Source organism: Grampus griseus (genome assembly GCF_964374135.1).
Source record: "Grampus griseus genome assembly, chromosome: 3".
NCBI lineage: Eukaryota > Metazoa > Chordata > Mammalia > Artiodactyla > Delphinidae > Grampus > Grampus griseus.
Window position 1 is genome coordinate 94,676,005 of NC_139019.1, and position 24,893 is coordinate 94,700,897.

Genomic DNA, 24,893 nt, shown 5'->3' on the forward strand with positions numbered 1-24,893 from the left:
CCATATCCAGGTATGCGTATATATATAAAATAGGCAAATTGTACGTATAAATAAATTAATATATGTACAGCCTTAACTCGGAACGGCGGGAGTGGCGGGGAGGACGACGGGAACGCCCCTTCGCCCCTCCAGGATCGCAGGACCGGAGCGGCGCGGCCCCTGCGTGGCTTGAGCCTTCCGGCTTGCCGTCCGCCGCTGCCGCCGCCATTGGTTGGACTCCAGACAGCTGATCCTGGCGGCGGGGCTAGGGAGCTTCTAGGATGGCGGCGTCCGCGGCGCTGATTCTGCGGGAGAGCCCCAGGTAGCCCCGGCTGAGCACGGGGGCAGCGCGGACAGGGCAGGCGTAAGGATGCTGCTGCTGTCTGTCGCCGAGGCGCGGGTGGGGGGCCGGGGCGGAGGGGCAGGTGCGGGGCCGCGCGTGTCCGGAGGGGCTGGCGGAGTCGCAGTGCGGGCCCCGCGGGATTGCGCGAGTCTGCGGGTGCCTCCACCTGCGTGGTAGTTCACCTGCGTGGACTTACAGTGGGCCTGGGCAGCTGAGGTTAGTACGACAGTGTGTGGTCAGTGTCACCGTTCCCCGAGTCTGTATCGCAGGTACCCAAGCCAGCCTGGAGTAACACTGAAATCACGTGGAAAGGTATTCCGTTTCCGTTTTCAGTTCTCTTTCAGACCTCCTGATTATGAGAAAGTCTCCTATTGGTCGCGGATGGTTTTTAATACTTAACACGCGTTAATATACCTTTTCAATCGAGATAGACTAGGCCTCAGGCCAGGAGTTTTGGCTTGTAACAGTATCTAGCCAGAATTGAGTAACATTGCTTTTGTTTTCATTTGATTTGAGTTCATTTGTTTATTTAGTTCATTTCTATTTATGGTAGATAAGTAAGGTCGGCTGTCTATGGTGGTGAGGTAGTTATGTTTTAAAATAAAATTATTTAAGTAAAAGTGACTCCATTTAATGAAAAATAATAGTGCAGGTGGTGTGTGGATGCAGAAAAGTGCGGAAGTATACAGACAAATAATTGAGGCTGGAGAATAACTTTGTGTCTAGATTGGACCAGGAGTCTTTTTGAAGAGAGTTGTCATTTTGAAGTTTTTCCTTTTTTGATTACTTGAGTTCTGACAGCCAGTTCCTTTTCTCACACCAATGCCCTGGGTAACACATCACATCAGTAAACCATATTCAACGTGGTGCAGTAGAATTGTTCTTATCACATAATTTAAGTTGATTATTACAATTGAAACAGGGTTTTAAAACAGCTGTGTACTTAGTGACCCCAAATGATATTGTATGTAGTTTTTTTTTTTTTATTCCATTACCTGCCATGCAGCAGGCTTTTCTTTCTAATTTTGGTGTAATTGCCAATTCCCTTCTCCCACTCTTCTCAAAGTTCTGTTTTGAGTTAAGTGGATACATAAACTTTCACTCCTAAATTAATACCATTCCCCACAGAGTGCAAGCTTCTCCTAGTCGTTTGCCTTGCCCAGAAGAAAGAGAGAATTTGCCAGATAGACCTTTTCAACAGATATACTTTTGGAGGTATCTTTTGGAAACATCCTGCCTTTGCTGGCCATCATCTGTTTTTCTTTATTTTACTCAGACTTACCTTGTAGCAAGCAGAGTTGTCGAAATGAAAACTTACAGACAGCTGTACTTACAGTAACTACAGTACCACTTGGGGAAAACTCATTTTAAAACTTTGTTTTATGAATTTATTTAGCATGAAAAAAGCAGTGTCGCTGATAAATGAAATAGATATAGGAAGATTTCCACGATTGCTCACCCGAATTCTTCAAAAACTTCACCTGAAGGTTTGTATGTTTGCACTTCTATAGATTATAATATATTCTTGTGATTCCACTGCAACTCTAGGTTTCTACTTGAAGTACCTTTTGCGAGGTATTGTTCTCCAGCAGGTCCTCAGGAACACCGGGTCTCTAGAAAATTTGATAATATCCTACGGTCAAAAGTTTGGGAACTTCTGTCTTCATTCAAATTAATTTTTTTAAATCATGGAACTTTTCAGAGTATATTTTATGGTAGTGTTAATAGTAAATATTTAAGCATGAATGTTGTGTGCAAAATTTTCCAAATGTGTTTGACCAGGGAACTGTTTTATCATGGTATTTATTTTGGAACCAAGGCTCTGTGGAACACGCTTTGGGACAATTCTGATATCATGATTTCATTCTTTGTCTTAAAAATAACTCTGTAGTTTTGCTATCAACCAATATGTAATTTTTCATTTAATCTTTCTCTTCCACTTTTATTTTAAGGGTGTGGTTATCTTGGATATATTGTTGTTTAGTAATTCATTACTTGGTTAATTTGCTAACATTACTTAGTTAACTTCTTTACCAGGTTAATAAAATTTAATTCCATTCAACATGTGTTTAAGGAGTGCCCATTAACTGCTCTACCTGGTGCAAAGTATCACCATTAAATGAGAACCCAGACTCTTACCTCTTCTTTTTCCTGGCCAGAGACCAGTCCCAAAGCCCTGCCCTTTCTCCCTCTGAAGTATCTCTCAAATCCAAGTTCTCTTCGTAATCTGAGTTCAGAGCCTTATTATTTCTCCCTTGGACTACAACAGTTACCTTCAAACTGGTACTGCTGTCTGTAGTCTTCTACCTTCTTATCACTTCTTCATGGTGCTGTTCCATTTATCTTTCCAAATATTTTTTTCCTAAAAAAAAAAAAAAAGTTGATCATATCTTTACAGCGTTCAAAGCCATCAATGACTTTCCATTGCTCATGGGAAAAAGTTCATATTCCTTAACATTGTATTATACTAACGTTACAATGTAGGTACAGTCTGTGTTTTCCCCACTTTGCAAGTGTTTCAGCTACCCTGGATGCTCTTTTACTGGAACGTACTGTGAACTTTTTCGACTTGATGTCTGTGTAATATACTCTTTCCCTTACCTGAAATATCTTCCCTTCTTTAGTGAATAAACTATTCATCTTTCAAGGATTTGACAGTCCTACTCTCAGCAGCTCATCCTCTCTTCTTTGCTTCTAAAACACTTGGTTCGTCCTCACCTCACTTTAGTACTACATCATAAGTATTTGTTTCATGATTACAGGGTCTTTCTCTGACCTTGAATACTTTAAGTATCATGTCTTACTCATCTTTATATTTCTCACACTTGATACATTGATAGTTATGCAGTTGGCACTCAATAGCCATACTTGGAGTTCATTCTTTTCCTTGCCATGGGAAACACAAAATGAATATAGGTTCTCTGAATTCCTGCCTATAAGGAATTTGTGATGTAGAAGGAGAAGCAGGAGGAACAACCACAGTCACAATAGCAGCTACGTTCTGTGGTGTTTGCTATTCACAGTTCCATTACTCCCTCTGTGACCGGTGCTGTTCTAATGGCTTTGTGGTATTAACTCATCTGATCCTCACAGCACCCTTAGGAAGTAAGAACTGTTGTCATCCTTATTTTATCCATGAAGAAACTGAGATAGAGACCAGTGAAGTAATTTGCCCAAGTCACACAGCTAGCTAGTAAGGCAGTCTGGCTCCAGAATCCATCCCTCTGACCCATTACAGTAAAGCTCAGGAAAGAGTGTGAAACGGTATATAAATCAGTCCCAAAGTGAATGATGCAGGCAGTTGATACAGAGTTTCTTTGATTGTCTGAGTTGGTGGCTGCCTTCTTTTTTATTTTATTTATTTTATTGTATTTTTCAGTTGAAGTATAGTTGATTTACAGTGTTGTGGGTGGCTGCCTTCTTAAACACACACAAAGTGATACGGGACACAAAACACTTATGTACAACTTTTATTCTTCATACTGAGGGAGGATGGAACATCTGCAGGAAACTCGTGACCCTCTGGAGTTTGTCTTTGACCCTCTGGAGTTGAGAAAACATTAATATCTATCTTAGAGTAACTGAATGGCCAAAGCATTCCACGGAGGTGTTTGAATGCTGTGCCTTCAGAGGTGGGGCGTGGAGGTGAGAAGGTGTGGTTGTTGAAGAGCTGAAGCAGCTGAGGACAGAAGCATCTGTATTTGATTACTTGCCTGCAGAAAGTCAGGAGAGAAAGTCAGGAAAGGGGCAACCCATCCCATTCCCCCAACCCCCCCGGACAGTTTTAGGGAATGTTCTTCCAGAGGGACTCCAGTTGTGATAAGGGCTCTTACCAAAGAGTTGGCAGCAACGTCTCAGATCTGCCAGCTTTCTTTTATGTACTCTTGGTCTGTCAGGTTGGCCTTTGCCTTGGGACAAGCAGAGTCCTGAGAGCGGTGAAACTGCATGCAGGTAAGTTGGTGAAGAGGTTTAGGGATTTGGTTGCTATTCTTAGTGTTATCAGCTTGACACTTTGATTTTACCAAGTTTGATCTTGGTAAAATGGGATTGTGGGCAGAGGGTATCTATTTTTGTCCAGACTGGTTCCTTGAAATCTCTAGTAGAAATAAACATGGGGAAAATAAGCTTAGGTATAGAATATGGGCATGCCTAAGTATGGGTCTGAGCATCTATTCCTGAGCAATCGTGGCATATAGGAATACTTGGGAATTTTGGGTGGTTTGTTACCAATGTGTGGAGGGTGCTGGTGGCATTTAATGCCCAGGAACTTTGTTTTTTCTAACTTTTTATATTATATTGGAGTATAGTTGATTAACAACATTGTGTTAGTTTCATATGTACAGCAGAGTGATTCAGTTATACGTATATACGGATCTATTGTTTTTCAAATTCTTTTCCCATTTAGGTTGTTACATAATATTGAGCAGAGTTCCCTGGCTGTACAGTAGGCCCTTGTTGGTTATCCATTTTAAGTATAGGAGTGTGTACGTGTCAATCCCAATCTCCCTAACTATCCCTTCCCCCCTGGTAACCATAAGTTCATTTTCTAAGTCTGTGAGTCTGTTTCTGTTTTGTAAATAAGTTCATTTATATCTTTTTTTAGATTCTGCATATAAGCGATATCATTTGATACTTGTCTTTTTCTGTCTGACTTACTTTACTTAGTTTTACAATCTCTAGATCCATCCATGTTGCTGCAAATGGCATTATTTCATTCTTTTTAATGGCTGAGTAATATTCCATTGTATATGTGTACCTTTAAATGTCTTGCAGTGAGTAGGACAGTCCTGTACAAAGAATTGTCTCATCCTGCATGCTAATAGAGTCTGCCTTGGGAAACACTGAAGGAGATCAGAGTAACTTCCTTATCTGTGAACTTAAAAACAAACATTTGTGGCCTCTACATTTTTAAAATAGCTGTCACAACTCATGCAATTAAAAAAAAAACCCTCATATACCTTGCTCCAGAGACTCTTAGGCCCTCCCACAAAGCCTATTGATGTTACTATGTTATATGTCTAGTTCTGCAAGATGAGGTGTCTGGATTTCTGGCCATGGCCGACTAGCAACAGCAAACTGGGGGGTGAAGGCGCTCCTGTGATGGGGCATGTAGGCAGTTTCAAGAATCAACTGCTGGGTATAGATTGAAGTGGAAGAATTATGAAAATCAGACACAAGAAATACAAAAGCAAAGAAATCTGAGGGTTTTTTCTGATGTGAAAAATCATCAGTGTATCTTAGCAGTTCTTTAGGAAACTAACTGCAGCACGGAACTTGGATGCTCGTGATTATGATCTGACTTATTGCAAGAATCTAGTGTAATCCAGTATACTTTGTTTACAGAAGTCTAGAATCGGTGCCGTACATTTCAGAAAGATTGCTTTTAAAAGTTTAAAATAAAAGTTCTTTTATTTGATAGATTGACTTGGGGGTACCACCATATTTCCTCATTATGACAGATAGAGAAGGCTCATTATATTAATATAAAGGACAGTCACAGATGTAAACCCCAGCATACAGAAATGCCTGAGGATTTTGTTGTTGTTGTTGTTACAGTGTATGGAGGGTGTTGCTGGCATTTAATGCCCTGGGACTTTAAATGTCCTAACGATGTGCAGCACGGTCCTGTTCAAAGAAGAATTGGCCTCACCTATGTGGACAAAAAAAGAAAAGAGTAGCTTATCTCTGAAAATGCATTTATTTTGTACTTAATATAAGCTGGAGGGCTTCTTACAACTTAGTTTATTAGGTTAAAATGATATATACATACATTTTAAATTATGGCATATGCAGACTACTAGGACCAAGTGTTCTTCCATTGTGGTGTTGGTGTGTGTGTATGCCTGTGTATGTGAGTCAGAGCTTGGATTCTGGACCACAGGCCTCTCTTGTCTCTAAAGCCGTGCTCTGAGTTTTTAAAACCTAATTGCCTTCATAATTATTTAGATAGTATACTGTCTTCATAGAATAGAAGATCCGTATAACTTTCTGAGGAATGTGACCTGATTTCAACTATATGTGGAATTAAGATGAGTTCTCTCATCGTGCATGTTAAGAAAATAAATTCTTCAAAAAAAGAAAACGTTGGAAGAATGGATTTTTTGATTTGTTCTTTTTTTGTGCCCTTAAAGTTCAAAATAGAGTGCTTAAGTGAAGTGTTTCAGTTACATTTTAAATTTCACAAATAGTTTATGAGGAAGTTTTTGTTTTAAGACATTTAAACAACATGGACGAACTGAAACGCCCCCTTGGCTAACTCTTGCCCCTTCCTCCATCTTGATTCTCTCCTGTGTGAGTTATCTATTGCTGAATTGCAAATTTCCCCCAAATTTAGCAGATTAAACCAACAATAAGCATTTATCGTCTCTCACCCTTCCTGTAAGCAGGAATTTGGCTTGGCTGGGTGGTCCTGGCTTGGGGTTCTCATGAAACTGCTCTCAGGTGTTGGTTGGGGCAGCTGGTACCTGAAGCTTTGACTGGGGTAGAGGATTTCCGTCTAACGTGGCTACATGGTGGCACCAGTTAGTTCCTTGTCACATGGGCCTTTGCTCCTGACACGGAAGTTGTCTTCTTCCAGAATGAGTGGTCCAAGAGAGGGAGGTGCTGTCCTTTTCATGACCTAGGCTTGGATATCACATACCTTCCCTTTTACTATGTTCTTCTGGTTAGAAGTAAGTCAGTAAGTCTGGCTCATATTCAGGGGAGATGAAAGTAGGCTCCATCTTTTGAACAGAGGAGTGTTAAAAGAATTTGCAGGTATGATAAAACCACCACACCTCCCTAGAAGGAGTCTTTGTTGTCGCTTTGGTTTTCATCTTTCCAGGTCTTTTTTTCAAGTATTAATAAATACAGATGTGCAAACATATGTGCACGCAGATATAAATAGAAATTTTTGGTTTTTATATAAATGCGTTCATAAGTGGCATTATACTGTTTACCTTTTTCACTTATCACTTGTATCAAAGATCTTTCCATGTCAAGTCATACAGCAGTTATTCTTTTTAAATACTGTTTTTCCTTTTTGCCTGTGTATATATGTCTATGGCATATGCTTTTTAAATATATAGAAAAAATTAACATCCATTTTCCATTTAAAATTTAAGTTTTGGGCTTCCCTGGTGGCACAGTGATTGAGGGTCCGCCTGCCAATGCAGGGGACACGGGTTCGTGCCCTGGTCCAGGAAGATCCCACATGCCGCGGAGCGGCTGGGCCCGTGAGCCATGGCCGCTGAGCCTGCGGGTCCGGAGCCTGTGCTCCTCAACGGGAGAGGCCACAACAGTGAGAGGCCTGCGTACCACAAAAAAACCCAAAAAATTTGTTTCTTGGACACTTGCTCTCTAATTTTATAAACATGGGCCTTAAATTTCTCCCACTGAGAGGGTAAAAACGAATATATCTCCTTTACTTTCTCTTCAACACCCAAGTATGTGTGGGTTACTTTTGGTACCTAGGAAGAAGTTAACCTGCTTCTGTCTGGAAGCAAATAGAGTGACTTACATTTAATATTGATCTACCCAGGGTCGTTGCTGGAGCAAGATATTGACTATGGATTTGGAACTTTTTTTCATGGCTGTATTTTATTCTCCATTTGTTGTTCTGTTCACATATTTTAAGCGCCACCTTATTTTAAGGGTGCACGTTTCATGTACCAGTGGATGGGGGGCGATACATGTTCCCTTGTCCCCCTTCACTCCAAACCACTTTATTAATATGATGTCCTTGAAGATCTTGAGAATGTCCCTTTTCTTGCTCTTTTTAAAAATGTCTTGGGACTTCCCTGGCGGTCCAGTGGTCAAGAATCTGCCTTCCAATGCAGGGGAAGTGGGTTCGATCCCTGGTCGGGGAGCTAAGATCCCACATGCCTCGTGGCCAAAAAACCAAAACATAAAGCAGAAGCAGTATTGTAACAAATTCAATAAAGACTTTAAAAATGGTCCACATCAGAAAAAAAAACTTAAAAAAAAAGTCTCATTTTCTTGTACATATTGAGGACACTGAAGTTTATTTTTCTACGTGCTCAATCACTTTTTATTTTGTCAAAATATCTCATTTGGTGTATATTTAAAGGAATCAGATTGACAAACTTGGAAGTTAAATTGTACATATCCATTGAATTTAATGCAACATGTGGTTCATTGATTGTACATGAGTAATACTGTTATTCTCTTCCTCATATTGATAAAGTCTGGTACTGTAGGTCATTATTTCAAGAAGGTGTATGGTAATCACAGAAATTCTGGAACTTTAAAATCAAAACATTGTTCTTGAGGTAAGTGATTGGCATTTTGGCCAAATTGCGTTCATGCTTTTCTCAGTCATAAAACAGGTAGTAGATACTGGGAGTTCTGGTGACTAGCCTCCCCAAACCAAAAATATGCCAGCTTAGAGTTCTAATGCTGCTTCACTTGAGCAATTGTAAAGTTGTACCTCATCCTAAGCTGTTAAGGCATGGACTTCTGAAACTTCTCCATGTAGCTGTTGGGGAGAGGCAGCAGCAGGGAAAGTTGTTTTTGGTATGTGTGGATAAAGTATTTTTATTTGAAAGCAGTTCTAATAGTGTATATTTTTCATACTTGAAAAACCAGTCTTTAGATCAAGGAGATTATTTTGGAAATGAAAGAAAGGAGAGTAGCCAGAACTTATACTCAGATGGCTAACTTCTTTCTTTCATATATTGCTTATAAAAGTAATGTGTGTAATGTGTAAGTTTTAGAAAATATTAAAATTATCAAAAAGACTTAATTTCTTGCTTTATATATGCTCTTATAATAATCCATACTTTGGCAAAACTCATTAAAAAGGGAAGTTATTGGAACAATTATTTGTTTTTAATTTGTCTTTCTAACTAGACGATAGTACTCCTGAGGACATAAACTATCTATGTAGCACATAATAAGTACTCAGTAAATATATATATATATATGTGTGTGTGTGTGTGTGTGTGTGTATATATATATATATTTATATATATATATATTTTTATATTTATATATATATATATTTTTTTTTTTTTTGTACTTCTGCAGTATCAGTTGTGATTTCTCCTCTTCCATTTCTTATTTTATTTGGGTCTTCTCTCTTTTCTTCTTAGTGAGCCTGGCCAGAGGTTTGTCAATTTTGTTTACCCTTTCAAAGAATCAGCTCTTGGTTTTATTGATTTTTTTTCTATTGTTTTTTTCATCTCTATTTTATTTATTTCCTCTCTGACCTTTATTAGCTCCTTCTTCTGAATTTAAGTTTTGTTTTACCTTTTCTAATTCTTTTAGGTGGTGGGTTAGATTGTTTGAGATTTTTTTTGTTTCTTAAAGCCTGTACCACTGTAAATTTCCCTTTAAGAATTGCTTTTGCTGCATCCCATAACCCATTGACTTTTAATAAAATAATCCTAAGGGTTAAACTAGTTGCCACCTCTCTATCTGATGGGAATCCTGGTGCTAGGTAATGGAGGATGTAGATAAAGGTTCCCAAGGTTAACGGTTTTTATCTGTTTAATGCTTCCAGGGTAGGCTCCCTCTTATTAAATGCCTACAGGGGCTTAGGGCTAGGTAAGGTCATATACTGGCAGAGGTTTTGGGGTGAGTTGGGGGGAGGAAAGAGCTACCAAAGGAAAGGAGCCGCCAGGTATTTTCTGCCTTAAAATGCTGTTCTCTTAGATGGAGATTTTGCTCTGGGCTCTTAGAAGAGTTGCTGGGGCCCATTATAATTGGATAGTATTATTGCAGAGAAGGTGTCCCTCCCCCAATGTTTTTTAAATTTTCTTTCTCAATTTTTATTTGATACTGGAATATAGTTGATTATAATGTTGTGAGTAAAGATGGAGATTACTATTAATTATTGTTAACATTTTGGGGTTTTACCTTGTAGTGTTGTTTTTTCTAAATATCCATTTTTAAAAAAAATTTTTTATACAGCAGGTTCTTTTTAGTTATCCATTTTATACATATTAGTGTATATGTTAAATGTCCATCGTTTATGTTATTTACCATTATTTTCCACCTCCTATACATCATAGAATTGAAAATACTGGTTTTTTTAAATGAAATTTATTTGGCAAGAGCCAGGTAATGAACTGTACTATGATTTTAAGATATTGAAATTTAGAGACACGTCAGTTTCTTTCTAGGATGGATTTACTTTCTTTCTTTCAAGTTCTCATTGTCATATGAATAAATGAATCTTCTGTTGAGTATCTGAGTTTTGAATACCTGAGTGTATGCTAATAGATTGCTTTCTGTGTTGTAGGCTGAGAATAGTTTCAGTGAAGAAGAGGAAGAAAAACTTCAAGCTGCATTTTCTCTGGAGAGACAAGATCTTCACCTAGTTCTTGAAACAATATCTTTTATTTTAGAACAGGTATTTTTATTGCCCCAAATTTCCTAACCATGGTTTGTTTACTACATGTTTGCATTGCTGTGATATCTATAACATTTTATCTTATTTTTCTCAAGTATACAGATGGAAGCTGTGAATATGTTTTATCAAAAAATTTTGATGTAGTAAAAAAATTTTGAATGTGATTTTTTTTCCATGGTATTGCGTTCTACTAAAACAGTCTTAGTGTTGAGCAGCGTGAGTAAAGTATTTGACAGTATGAATCAAGACTTCGTTGACTTGAGACAGTTAAAAAAGATTCAAATTTATTGTTACTTGGTATAATAATTTGGAAAAAAATTTGGAAAAATGAACACATTTTATTTAAGAAATTTAATAAATGATTTTGGAGGATCTATTTGACTAGGTTGATAAAACATTTAGAAAAGAAATATTTGTCAAAGGACCTTTTGTCATACTATTTCTTCCTACTGAGCTGTTCTTCTGCATCCCTTCTTTACATCTAAATTCAGTTCATTGTTCAAGTTCATTGTTCTGTTAAAATCACATCTCCTCCCACTGCAGCCTTGACCCCTTATATTTGCAGTCCTCCCCTTATTTGGATTCCTTTTATGCTTGGCTCATCATGGTAGAGCACATTGTTAGTCTTTTCATTATTTCATGTATGTCAGTTGTGTCTCCTTCACTAGGTTTTGAATTTGTATGGGGCCAGGATCACATTTTCTGTGCATCTTATGTAAATGTAGCACATTGCTGGGCTAAAAATAATTTTTTTTTAACATCTTTATTGGAGTGTAATTGCTTTACAATGTTGGGTTAGTTTCTGCTGTATAACAAAGTGAATCAGCTATACGTATACATACATCCCCATATCCCCTCCCTCTTGTGTTTCCCTCCCACCCTTCCTATCCCACCCCTCTAGGTGGTCACAAAGCACTGAGCTGATCTCCCTGTGCTATGCAGCTGCTTCCCACTAGCTATTTTACACTTGGTAGTGTATATATGTCAATGTTACTCTCTCACTTCGTCCCAGCTTACCCTTCCCCCTCCCCGTGTCCTTAAGTCCATTCTCTATGTCTGCATCTTTATTCCTGTCCTGCCCCTAGGTTCATTAGAACCTTTTTTTTTAGATTCCATATATATGGGTTAGCATACAGTATTTGTTTTTCTCTTTTTGACTTACTTCACTCTGTATGACAGACTCTAGGTCCATCCACCTCACTACAAATGACTCAATTTTGTTTCTTTTTATGGCTGAGTAATATTCTGTTGTATATATGTGCCACATCTTCTTTATCCATTCATTGGTCAATGGACACTTAGGTTGCTTCCATGTCCTGGCTGTTGTAAATAGTGCTGCAATGAACATTGTGGTACATGACTCTTTTTGAATTATGGTTTTCTTAGGGTATATGCCCAGTAGTGGGATTGCTGGGTCATATGGTTCTATTTTTAGTTTTTTAAGGAACCGCCATACTGTTCTCCGTAGTGTCTATAAAAATAGATTCTTAATAAATTCCTGTTGTTTGATTAAGTAGAATACTTGTGAAGTAAAAGTTTATTTCACAATAAACAATACTGTAGCTTTCTGGGCATTCTAGTGAATAGATACCGTTAGGAGGACAAGCTGCTAGGCACCTACTACATGCAGCCTTATACAGGTTACAGATCATAAAGTTGATTATGGTTCTTATCCTTGGTGAACCTTCAGTAGAAGAAAAGGATAACTGAATAGGGCAGAGCAGCCTGGGGTTTATGAGGAAGCTTGTTCAGAATAATGTAAAAAACAACAGGTATCACCGTAAAAAAGTTTTCAGTTTTTTATCATATATTACCTAGGAAGTTGGTAGATGAACGTGGTTTTGAGAAAGTGTTTCTTGGAAAAAAAACTTTTGAGAAAGTGTTTCTTGGAAAAAAAACTTTGATAGTTGGGAAACAAAACCACTGTGTACTTATTTGAAATAATGAAATGAAATAAGGAAATGAACTTTTAATTAGGATACCATTTACATAGCCAAAGCAAAGAAGTTTTTCTCTTAAGTGGATTTAGTATTACTTAAACCACAGGCAAAAATGAAGCAGTTTAGCTTGAATAATTTAGGCCATTTAATTCTGAATCTTCCAGCCCTTGGTTGAGTATATTATTATTTGTAAAATAAAAAAATTTCTGCAGCAGAAATATGAAATTTTTAAAATTTAAATCATTTAAAATAATGTTGTATTTGATTACAGTTCAAGGTCTCTGTATGAACAGTAGGGATATATATAATTTTTTTTTCCTCTTTAATAGGCAGTATATTACAACGTGAAGCCAGCAGCTTTGCAGCAGCAGTTAGAGAACATTCATCTTAGACAAGACAAAGCAGAAGCATTTGTCAGTGCTTGGTCTTCTATGGGTCAAGAAACAATTGAAAAATTCAGGCAGAGGATTCTTGCACCCCACAAGGTATAGTATATACTACTCAAAAGATATTTTTCAATGTGTATGTATGGCATAAATTATTATATCTGAAAAGTTCCACTCTCCTCTTTCTATTTTCTGGAAATATTTGTGATTGGTGTTATTTTGCATTTTCACCAGCATTATATTAGCGTTCCAGTAGTTCCAAATCCTTGTCAGCTCTTGGTATTGTCAGTTGTCTGTATTAAAGCTATTCTTTTAGGTTTTGTAATGATATCTTGTGTTTTGAATTTATATTTCCCTAATAACAGATTATGATGATTATCTTTTTATGTAGTTACTTGCCATCCATATGTCTCCTTTTGTGAAGTGTGTGTTCAGATCTTTTGTCTAACTGTATTTCCACACTGTGACATAATTATAGTAATATAAATATAAAGGACAATTACAAGTGTAAATCCCAGCATACAGAAATGCATGGGTTTTGTTTTTGTTCTTGTGTTTTTGGTTGTTACAATTTGTAGAAGGTGTTTGTTTTCTTTCTGTTGAGTTTTGTGAATCTTTTGAGTCCTTTGTCAGATATATGATTTGCAGATATTTTCTCTTAGTCTGTAGCTTTCCTTTTTAGTTTCTAACAGTGTCTTTTGCAAAGTAAAACCTTTAAAATCTGATCAAGTTTGATTTATCATTTTTTTCTTTTATTGATACTGCCTTTGGTTTTGTATCTTAACCTAAGTTTTTTTTTTGTAGTTGTTGTAAATGGTACTGGTTTTAAAATTTTGGTTTCTAGTTGTTTACTGCTAGTATATAGAAACACAATTGATTTTTATATATTGATATTGTATTCAAGACCTTGGTAAACTCACAAATTAATTATAGCAGTTTTTTTGGTGGTTTTCCTTGTGATTTTCTTTGTAGAAAGTCAGATTGTTCATGCATATAGAGATAGTTTTATTTCTTCCTTTTCAGTTTGTTCACCTTTTGTTTTTCCTGCCTTACTGTACTGACTAGGACTTATAATATGATGTTGAATAAGATTGGTAAGTTTGAACATCATGCTTTGTTCCCAGTTTTAGAGAGGAAGCATTCAGTCTCTCATCATTAAGTAAGATGCTGGGGACTTCCCTGGTAGTCCAGTGGTTAAGACTCCTCGCTTCCACGGCAGGGGAACAGGTTCAATCCCTGGTCAGGGAAGTAAGATCCTGCATGCTGGGTGGTATGGCAAAAAAAATTAAAAAGAGAGTAGGATGGTGGTTACCAGGGACTGGGGCTGGGGTAGGGAAATGGAGGCAATGTTGTTCAAAGAATACAAATTTCCAGTTATAAGATGAATAAATTCTGGGGATCTAATGTATAAAGTAGAAACAAAAAGATGCTAGGTATGGGTTTTTAGAAAATGCCCCGGTATTGTTTTCATTTCTCTCTTTTTCTTTTAAACTGTACATTCTAAGAGCTCTCAAGTGTCCTCCACATCACAGTTTCATTTTTCATTTTAATTTCTGCTTTTTCCTGTACCCTGTACAGATTTTGTTTTCCATTTTTTATCCCTAAAATTTTTTTAACCATTGCCATTAAAAAAAAAAAATCTCTACTTGTCTTTGAATATTTGCCTATTTTTTATATTTATATAATTTTCTTCTGTTTTTTTTCTTGCATTTATATAAGTACAGTATACTTGTATAGTTAAAAATATTTCTTTTTTCACCTCTGATAGTAAGTCATTTTTTATTGTTTTCTGGCTGATAGTTTGTTGCTTTTTTAAAAGTAATGTTTCTGGGCCTTCCCTGGTAGCGCAGTGGTTAAGAGTCTGCCTGCCAATGCAGGGGACCCGAGTTCAAGCCCTGGTCTGGGAAGATCCCACATGCCGCAGAGCAGCTAGGCCCGTGTACCACAACTACTGAGCCTGCGAGCCACAACTACTGAGCCTACATGCCACAACTACTGAAGCCTGTGTGCCTAGAATCCGTGCTCCGCAACAAGAGAAGCCACTGCAATGAGAAGCCCATGCACCACAACGAAGAGTAGTCCCCACTCGCCACAACTAGAGAAAGCCCGCGCGTCGTGGTGAGGACCCAACGCAGCCAAAAATAAAATAAATAAAAAAAATTTTTTTAAAAAGTAATATTTCTTCCTTATGTTGTATTACATTAACTTCTGTTTAAGAAGTAGTTTGATCAGTTGTTATATAAAATATGCAAAAAAGTAGTTGGATATGATTAATTGGTCCCTATGACACTGGTCCCTTGAGAATGTAGGAAATTATCTTTTGCCAATACAGAGTATATGAGAGGGTAGCTAATACATTTTTTAATACCTTAAATGCTAATTAAGATCATATAATAATATCAAACATTTCTTATGTTTACAGTGGACCAAAAACTCTACTCAGTGCATTATATCTTGTAAGATCCATTAATAGTTCTAGTTTATATTTAAAATTAAACTGAGGATTAGAGAGATTAAATAATTGGTCCATGGTCACGCAGCTAAATAAGTGGTAGAGTTGGGATTTAACAAAGTAGTTACACTCCTAAGCCACTGTGCTCTACTACCACCTAAATGTTAGCAGCAAAATTTTTCTGTGTCAGGCTTTATGCAGGGTAGTTTACATAGTTTGTGTGTGTATATGTGTGTTTTATATCTTTGAAAAAGAAATAAAACTTTCGAAAGTGTACCTTTACCGTGTTAACCCAAGTGGTCCATGGTGAAGGTGAGGTGGGAATCAGATTGGGCTCTCTCTCTTTTTTTTTTTAATTTTATTTATTTATTTTTGGCTGCATTGGGTCTTCGTTGCTACGTGCAGGCTTTCTCTAGTTGTGGTGAGCGGGGGCTTCTCATTGCGGTGGCTTCTTGTTGCAGAGCACAGGATCTAGGTGCGTGGGCTTCAGTAGTTGTGGCATGCAGGCTCAGTAGTTGTGGCACACAGGCTCTAGAGCGCAGGCTCAGTAGTTGTGGCACATGGACTTTAGTTGCTCCGTGGCATGTGGGATCTTCCCAGACCAGGGCTCAAACCTGTGTCCCCTGCATTGGCAGGCGGATTCTCAACCGCTGCACCACCAGGGAAGTCCGAGATTGGTCTCTCTCTTAATTGAGCCTTTTATGTCATGGTACCTCTGACAACTATAATGTTATCTTCCTTTTTGCCCTGTTGACTGTTAAGATATGGTGACTAAAATAGCTGTGGATGAAAATAGATCATGTCATTTAAATTGTAACAGAAATATATGGCAGTGATTTATTATATAATGAACAAAAGTTGTATTTGCAAAGACTGTTTTATAGTCATTTAGAGGTTAACATAAACTGTGTGGTGCTTGCAGTGGAACATCTGTGTAATTCTGAATTCAAAGAGAGTCAGATTCAGTTAAATAACAAGTTAAAAAATCAAAAGGAACTTATTTTTAATTCAGTTTTTAAAAACACCTCTTTTCATCTTCTGTTATTTAAATCTAATAAGTGAGAGGCAGATTGAAAATTGATTGGATAGCTTTTTACAGGATATGATTGAAGGGATTTAAAAATTTTATCCTGTCTCACTTTTTTTTTTTTTTTTTTATCTTAACCTCTTTGGACACTGAAATGTTACCACTGCTTATTAGAATTGGTAGTCTTCCCTCTTTTATCAGTGTTGACTATGTTAGCAGTGTCCTTCTAACAGGATTTTCTGTTTGATTTTTGTTAAAATGCCTGTGTGGTTACAACATTTATTAAATTATGAATACCCTTTCAGACAGAACTTGAATACTATGTTTAATTTTACTCCTAAAATTCTGGTTAGAGTTCCTTTATGTATATTCATGCTATACAAAATGTAAAAACTTATATGTTAAATATTACTGACATATTGATACATCTCTTTTTTTCTGAGACCTTAAGGAAAAGAATTGTGTTTTTTTATATGATATTTTTTCTAAGACATTTTTACATTTGAAGTTCACCCTATTCCTCAGTAACAGATATGATTATGAGAAATATACATAAGGCATATTTTTAGCACTCTGAGTAGCCTGCTCTTTAAAGGCTACTGATTCCTGTACTGATTCCTTTTCTTAAAATGTACTTGTATGTTTGTTAGGAAGATTTTAAGGATAAATTTGACAGTTGTATTTGTTTTGAATGCTCAAAATGTGTGTATTGTGATTTCGTCCTGTTAAGAGTGTTCTTAATTTTACCAGTTACATAGCAAATTTATTATTTCATTATGTAGTGAAAATTCATCATGTCTCATATGTTCTTGAGAAACCTACATTTAAAATGGATGGCTAGGGCTTCCCTGGTGTCGCAGTGGTTGAGAGTCTGCCTGCCGATGCAGGGGACACGGGTTCGTGCCCCGGTCCGGGAAGATCCCACATGCCGCGGAGCAGCTGGGCCCGTGAGCCATGGCCGCGGAGCCTGCGCGTCTGGAGCCTGTGCTCCGCAACAGGAGAGGCCACAACAGTGAGAGGCCCGTGTACTGCAAAAAAAAAAAAAAAAAAAAAGGATGGCTAACGTTCTTAAGATAATAATGTTCCTAAACAGTCTTTTAAAAAAATCCTCTTTAAGCCATTATAATAAGATTTACTTTATTGTTAAGTGTAACAACTAATTGTTTGCTTCATTAATTGTTAAATATCTGTCTTTTATATGTAATATAAGAAATTTAGATTTGACATTTTTAAAACTTAGTGTATTCTTTTGTTTTATTATTTTCTTTTATATTCTTATTTCATTTCTTTTGGAATTCTAAGGATGGATGAATGGCTTTATTAAAAAGAACAGAAAAAACATACTTCATATAGCTAAATCTAAATACGTAACTATGAATACATATCTGAGTGCTTTTTCAAGATTTAAACGCTTCTTAACATTATCATCTGCATTTATAGGAAAGGTATTTTGTTATAATTATATCCATATACAAGTCAAATTTCTGCCTCATTTGTTGCATTAGTTGTTGGCATGTTAAGAATGAAGTGAAAGCCATGGTTTTTCCATATGCTGGAATTGACTGAATGTAAATGTTTGTGAGATTTAAATGCTGCTATATTCATTTACTGTTTTTTTATTGAAATATAATCTACCTGCAGAAAATGCAGAGATTTTAAGTGTGTTCAGTTTGATGAATTTCAGAAATTATATATACCCTTTTAATCATTCTCCTTAACAAAATAGAGAAAATTTTCATCACCTGGAAAGTGCCCAGTTTTAATTCCCTCCACCTTCATACTCAAATTTCCATCACTGTAAGTTGTTTTTTTTCTGTTCGTAGAGTTAATATAAATGAATTCAAATAAGTGTCTGTCTACTGTCTCTCAACATAATGTTTTTTTGGATGCATTCATGTTGTTACTTGTATCAGCAGTTCTTTTGTTGCTGAGTAATATTTCCTTGTATGAAAACAACACAGTTTGTTTATCTGTAGTCCTCTTGATAGACTTTTGGGTTGTTTCCAGTTTCTGGCTATTAGGAATAAGACTGCTCTTTGACATTTGTGTACAAGTCTTTTTGTGGACATATGTTTTTATTTCCCTTGAGTAAATGTCTAGCAATGGGATTGCTGACCCCTTAAGCCAAATCTGAGGCTTTGTATTTGAGTTTTAGCCAGTCCATGCTGCACGGATTGGGAAAAAGTCATATAAATGTAAAGAGTCATATAATTGTGAATCTGTCACCTTGTGTGGTTCCCTTCTTTTACAAATCTGTCACCTTGTGTGGATCCCTTCCCTTTAACTTCTTTCTGCTTTTAGTCATTCTCCAATGCCTTCAAATCACTGTTTTTAAAATATTTTCTTTAGAAGTTATACTTTTTTTTTTTTTTTTTTTTTTTTTTTTTTGTGGTACGTGGGCCTCTCACTGCTGTGGCCTCTCCCGTTGCGGAGCACAGGCTCCGGACGCACAGGCTCAGCGGCCATGGCTCACGGGCACAGCTGCTCCACGGCATGTGGGATCTTCCCGGACCGGGACACGAACCTGTGTCCCCTGCATTGGCAGGCGGACTCTCAACCACTGCGCCACCAGGGAAGCCCTAGAAGTTATACTTTTTATTTGCAAGGGAAGTTGATGTGATATAAACTCCTTCCTACCATTATTAGATTAGGAACTCTAAAAGTGCTTCTTTTAAATTGTAAGTCTTATTCTGTCTTTGCTCTGCTCCAGATCCACCAAGTCTTTCCGTGTTGTTTACAATGGAAGTCAAAGTTCTTAAAATTGCCTTTAAGACCCTACATGATCAGTAACCCCTTTTGGTCCACTATCTTGTTGACCTCCACCTGGCTCACTTTGGAGAATTCTATTCTCTTTACCTCAGAAACTCTTGGATGTTCATGTGGTTGGCTTCCTATCTTTTTCAGCTCTTTGCGCAAATATCACACTTATCAGTGAGCCTTGCTGTAATCATCATAGTGAAAAGTGCTTCCACCTCTATGGTACATTCTTACTTCGTTTTTTTCTATAATACTCATTATTCTTATCTGACCTTCTATATATTCTACGTGTTCATTTTTTTAAATTGTCTCTACTACTAAACTATAAACTCCACAAGGGCAGGAATTTTTGTCTGTTTTGTTCACTACTGTATTTTCACTACTTTAAATGGCCCTTGGTAGATAGTGGGTTCTCAAAAAATAGTTGTTGATTAAATAAATGCACAATATTCCTGCTTTACTAATTGTGCTACTTTGAGGTTCAGTTTATAGGGTTTTCTTATAAAGAGGGATATTTGTGTTTATTGGTGTTAGAAAAGTAAAGAGAGGAGGGTATGGATTATATTTTGTATTTCCTAGTGTTCTTTTGTGTTTTCATTTTGGTTGTACTTTAAGCCTTTTGTGGTTCATTTATTTCATGACTCTTGAGTTTTGCTGGAATACTAGATTCAGTCATTTACATTTTTCCTCTTTAAAAGTGGGAATATGTATAATAAGAATTGCTTTAGCTTGAAATGGAAATTCTCCAGGGGAAAAAAGGTGATGTCATTAGCTGTTGATGCAGCAATCAATTTAAAGAACTTTAGATCTAAGAGACCCTTAATCAGTCTAATTTGAAGTAGAAATGTATTCTCTGCTTTATAAATAATTGACTAAAACCAGACCATTAACAAATTAAATTAAGATTTTACTAATGCCAAAGAACTGTGCTGTTAGCAAAATTACTCTTATGTCATAGTAGTCAAAGATGTGCACTTGCTAAATAGAATTGATGTACTTTTTCAGAGTGTTGTCAACTGTGAGAGCATTAGCTGAATGACATTTCGGTGTCAGTAAACTTGTACTATGGTCTTCATATATTCATGGTATGCAGAGGTGGCAAGCAGTCTGAATGATGATTCATTGATGTTTTCCCTCATCACTTTATAACTTGGATAGGAAGACCAATTAGGTATTTTGGCCAAGTCTGTGGGTCAAGGAGTATAATTTTAAGTTTCATGCCACCCTAGCAATGACACTAGGTTGACTTTTGTGGCATCTAAACTTGAGGGTATAGGTTAGAGAGTATCCCTAAGTTGTGATATTTGTAATAAAGCATTTATACCTCTTGTAATGTGGATACTGTATTGCATAATAGTCATCTCTGAGATCCTGACCTTGTCTTCGTATACTTAAAGATGTCACAGTATAGAATTCTTTCTCTGGGAGGCAAGTAGTAGTGTGGCTTGTTCCTTTGAGGCTTACTGCCTCCTGTTCTTGCCCATGACTAGAGGATGGCAAAGAGATTGAAGATGTTCTCTCATCGCACCTATACATTCCTCTGTTACGGCCTTTAATATATTGTATCTTTTAAAAAATAGCATTATTAAATTATAATTTACATAGTGTAATCTGTATCCTTTTAATTGCACTATTTGGTGAATTTTGATAGCATTATTTCTGTGAGATCATGGTCATAATTAAAATACAGAGCATTTTCATCGTGCTAAAAAGTTTCCTCATGCCCCCTGGCAGTTCTTTCCTCCCTAAACCCTGGCTGCAGGAAACCACTGATCTGCTTTGTGTCACTATAGATTGTGTTTAGTAGGATTTTATATAAATGGAATTATACACATGTACTTTCCTCTGGCTTCTTCCACTGAGTATGATTTTGAGGTTCATCTGTGTTGTTGTATCAATGTATCAATGTATCAATGGTTGTATCAATGTATCAATGTTGTATCAATGTATCAATGGTTTGCTCCTTTTCATTGTGGGTTGGTATTCTTTTTTATTGCAGGGTGGTGTTCTGTCATACGGATGTGTCACAGTTTATCCATTCACTTGTTGATGGATAATGGGGCTCTTTCCAGCTTTGGGCTAGTTTGAATAAATCTGTTAACATTCATGTACACATCTTTTTAAGGACATATATTTTTATTTCTCTTGAGTAATTTCTTAGGGGTGGATTGACTGGGTTGTAGGGTCAGTGTATATTTAACTATATGAGAAGCTGCCAAACAGTTTTCCAAAGTGGTTGTACTATTTTACACTCCAACCAGCAGTTTCTTCATGTCCTGGCCAACACTTGGTGCTGCCATTCTTTAAAGTTTTAGCCATTCTAATGGGTATAAGGATGTTGAACATAAGGATTTTGAATATCTTTTTATGTGTTTGTTGGCCATTTGTTTATCTTCTTTTGTGAATTATCTGTTCCAATCTTTGCCCTTTTTATATAGATTTCTTTTTTTTTAATTTATTTTTCTTCTAACATCTTTTTTGGAGTATAATTGCTTTACAGTGGGGTAGATTTCATTTTCTTATTTTGGTAAGAATTATTTATGTAGTTTGGATACAAGTCCTTTGTCAGGTATATGTATTGTGAATATTTTATTAGTCCGTGGCTTGCCTTTTTATTAATGGTGACTTTTGAAGAACAGAATTTTTTATTTTGATGAAGTCTAGTTTATAATTTTTTTCTTTTGTGGTTCATACTTTTATGGCTCTCTTTAAAATCTTTGCCTATCCTAAGATCACAAAGATTTCCTTTTATGTTTTCTTCTAGAAGTTTGATGGTTTTAGCAGTTACATTTAGGTCTGTGATCCATTTTGAGTTCATTTTTGTGTTTGGTGTTAGGTAGAGGTTGTTTTTTATTTTGTTTCCATGTAGATATCTAGTTGTTCCAGCATCATTTACCTTGGTACCTTCGTTAGAAGTCAATTGATGGGTCTTTATGTCTATCCTTTGCCAGTGCCACATTGTCTTTATTGCTGTAGTTTTATATTCTTCAAGTTAGGTAATATAGCTCCTCCAACTCTTTAAAAAAATTGGTTTGACACTTTTAGGTCATTTGCCTTTCCATTTAAATTTTAGAATCAGCTTGTCAGTTTCTATTAAAAAATTCCTGCTGGGGAATTAATTAGATTGTCCTAAATTCTATAGATCATTTCTGGAAGAACTGACATCTTAATAATATTGAATCTTTAAATTCATGAGCATGGTATATCTCTCCATTTATTGATATCTTCTTTAATTTATTCCAGTAATGTTTGTAGTTTTTCCAGTGACCAGGATTTGCACAAATTTTGTTATTCTTATGCTATAGACTGAATGTTTGTGTCTCTTCAAGATTTGTATGTTGAAACCTCACCCCCATGGTGATGATATTAGGAGGTAGGACCTTTAGGGGGTGATTAGGTAATAAGGAAAGAACCCTAATGAATGGGATTAGTACCCTTATAAAGAGGCCCTAGAGAACTCCCTTGCCTCCTTCTGCCATGTGAGGATACAAGAAGTCTGCAGCCTGGAAGAGGGCCCTCGCTCAACCTTGCTGTCACCCTTATCTCAGACTTCCAATCTCCACAACTGTGAGAGATAAATGTTGTTATTACTAAGCTATGCAGTCTGTGGTATTTTGTTTTAGTGGCCTGAACAGACTAAGACTGTGTATTTGCATGATTTTGGTTGCCACTAAAAATGGAATTGCATTTTTGACATTTTCCAATTGTTTCTTTCTAGTATATTGAAAACTATTGATGTTTCATATTAACCTTTTGCCATAACTTTCTTAAAACTGGCCATTAGTTTTAGTAGCTTTTTTGCAGTTACTTAGGATTTTCTACATATGTGTTATATCAAAATTACTTTTGCGTATGTTTGTCTTCATCACTAGACTTGGAGCTTTCGGGACAGAGATTGTAAGTTTATTGATTTTTATGTCCCCAGCATCTATGACGGTACAAAAGTCAGGTCTGTGCTCTTCTGGTTTTTCTCCTTTCTGCCTGCTTCTTTTAGACAGTCATATTTGCTACTTTCTTCTCATTTCTACAACCTCTAAATTTTATATTGTGCCAGGAGTCAGTCCCTGATCCTCTTCTCTTTTCTTTTGTACTTCCCTGGCAATCACATCTAGGCTTCTGGGTTTAAAAACTATTTTCTAATAAAACATTTTTTCTCTAGCCTACTTGATAGTTTCATTGGATATAGAATAGGCATCTCAAGCTTAACATTAAAAAAGTAAACTGATCTTTGGATCATTCCTCTTGAAACTGTTCCTGTAGTTTTCTCATCTCAGTTAATGGTAAACTTGTTTTTGTTTGTTTGTTTTTTCATTTGCATAGGCCAGTCTTTATATCATTGTGCCATTATTATTTAAAAATGGTTAGAAGACTAGGATGAAAGTCTGATTCTACTGATAAGTGTAAGTTTCATCAGCATACAATTTGTGGTATTTACATAAAGATGGGAATCATTAGTGTCCTGAAAGCAACAGGCTTTTTCTCAAATTATATGCTTGTAAGTTAAGGCTGATATCTATTGTATATAATAGTTAAGAAAACCACGTATATAAAATGCCAGAAATTGAAGATTTTTCTTAATGCCAAGGTATTATTTGTTTTTAGCCATTTAGAACTGGAATTTATTATTTTTTGAGTTTTAGATATTCCTCTAGTTAGGACAAAAGTAGGGAACCACTTGCATTCCTTCTGTTAAATTACTTGGTAATTTAATCACCATTTATAATTTTATTATATTTGCAGATTTGTTCTAAGTCCCAAACAAATAGATTTTTTAGAATCTGATTTTATAAATAGGGCACTGCCAGCTTAAAAATGGGGAATAAAATTTGGCATCTCCCGGAGGGCCTCCAAATGACAGCCTGTTTAAATTTTTGCTGATTTGATTAATGAACCTATTTGAGCAGATTATAAATGCCTTCTTCATTTCTTCTACAGCATTTTCTTTCCAAAGGAAAAAGGTGAAAATTTGAGGTATAATCATCAGTGCCTTTATTGTTCACTGGTATATAGAATGTTTCCAATGAAATGTACTCCTAAATTGGTGCTGTCATCTTGTGTCCTTAGGCAAACTCCTTAGATACATATATTACTTGAGAAAATAGATCTCTATACATTATGGAAATAGTGGAAACTTCTCTATTTTAGACAAATGTAAAATTACTCTGAATCTATTATTTTAAAGATTTCATTATATACATATACACATGCCATAATTGAGGGATCATAAGTATGACCTCTTATACATTCATGAATTGATTTTCCCAGCAGGTATTCCTTTCTTGGTGATACAGGGTTATAATGAGAAATGCTTCTAAAAGCTAACCTTATTAAGCAGATTACATTGAATTGAAAAATGCCCTTCTCCCCTGTATGAAAGATTTAGAAAAAGTTCTTAATATCATGCTTTATTCTATATGTATAATTTTAGAAAACAAAGAATAAGCCAACTAGAATTTTTTTAAGTTGGGAATTTTCTATAATTAATCAGTAGATTATATACGAAGAAATCATTGAAGTCAAGAGAAATGGTCAAGGAAATTATAGAGCAAGTGTTTAGCTAAGCCTTAAAAACAGGTAGGTTGATGCTCTTCTTGTATTAAATGTTTAGTTAACTTCCTAAGTTTTATATTTCATAGGCGTAAATAGTAATGTATA

The 24,893-nt window shown here is 36.3% G+C and overlaps 1 protein-coding gene across 4 annotated transcripts in view; it reads left to right on the top strand.

Moving 5' to 3' along the window:
* The first annotated feature begins 224 nt into the window (after nucleotides 1-224).
* The window catches only part of COMMD10 (COMM domain containing 10), a 163,932-nt gene continuing 139,263 nt past the window's right edge, over nucleotides 225-24,893 (top strand). For 2 of the 4 annotated variants that reach the window (XM_082651552.1, XM_082651555.1), the window contains exons 1-4: nucleotides 225-301; nucleotides 1,719-1,809; nucleotides 10,566-10,676; nucleotides 12,946-13,101. In XM_082651552.1, coding sequence (XP_082507678.1) covers nucleotides 261-301; nucleotides 1,719-1,809; nucleotides 10,566-10,676; nucleotides 12,946-13,101 — 399 coding nt within the window. In that variant the 5' untranslated portion in view covers nucleotides 225-260. Of the gene's footprint in view, nucleotides 302-419; nucleotides 635-1,718; nucleotides 1,810-10,565; nucleotides 10,677-12,945; nucleotides 13,102-24,893 lie in introns of those variants that run through there. The other 2 variants (XM_082651554.1, XM_082651553.1) reach the window with 2 other exon arrangements.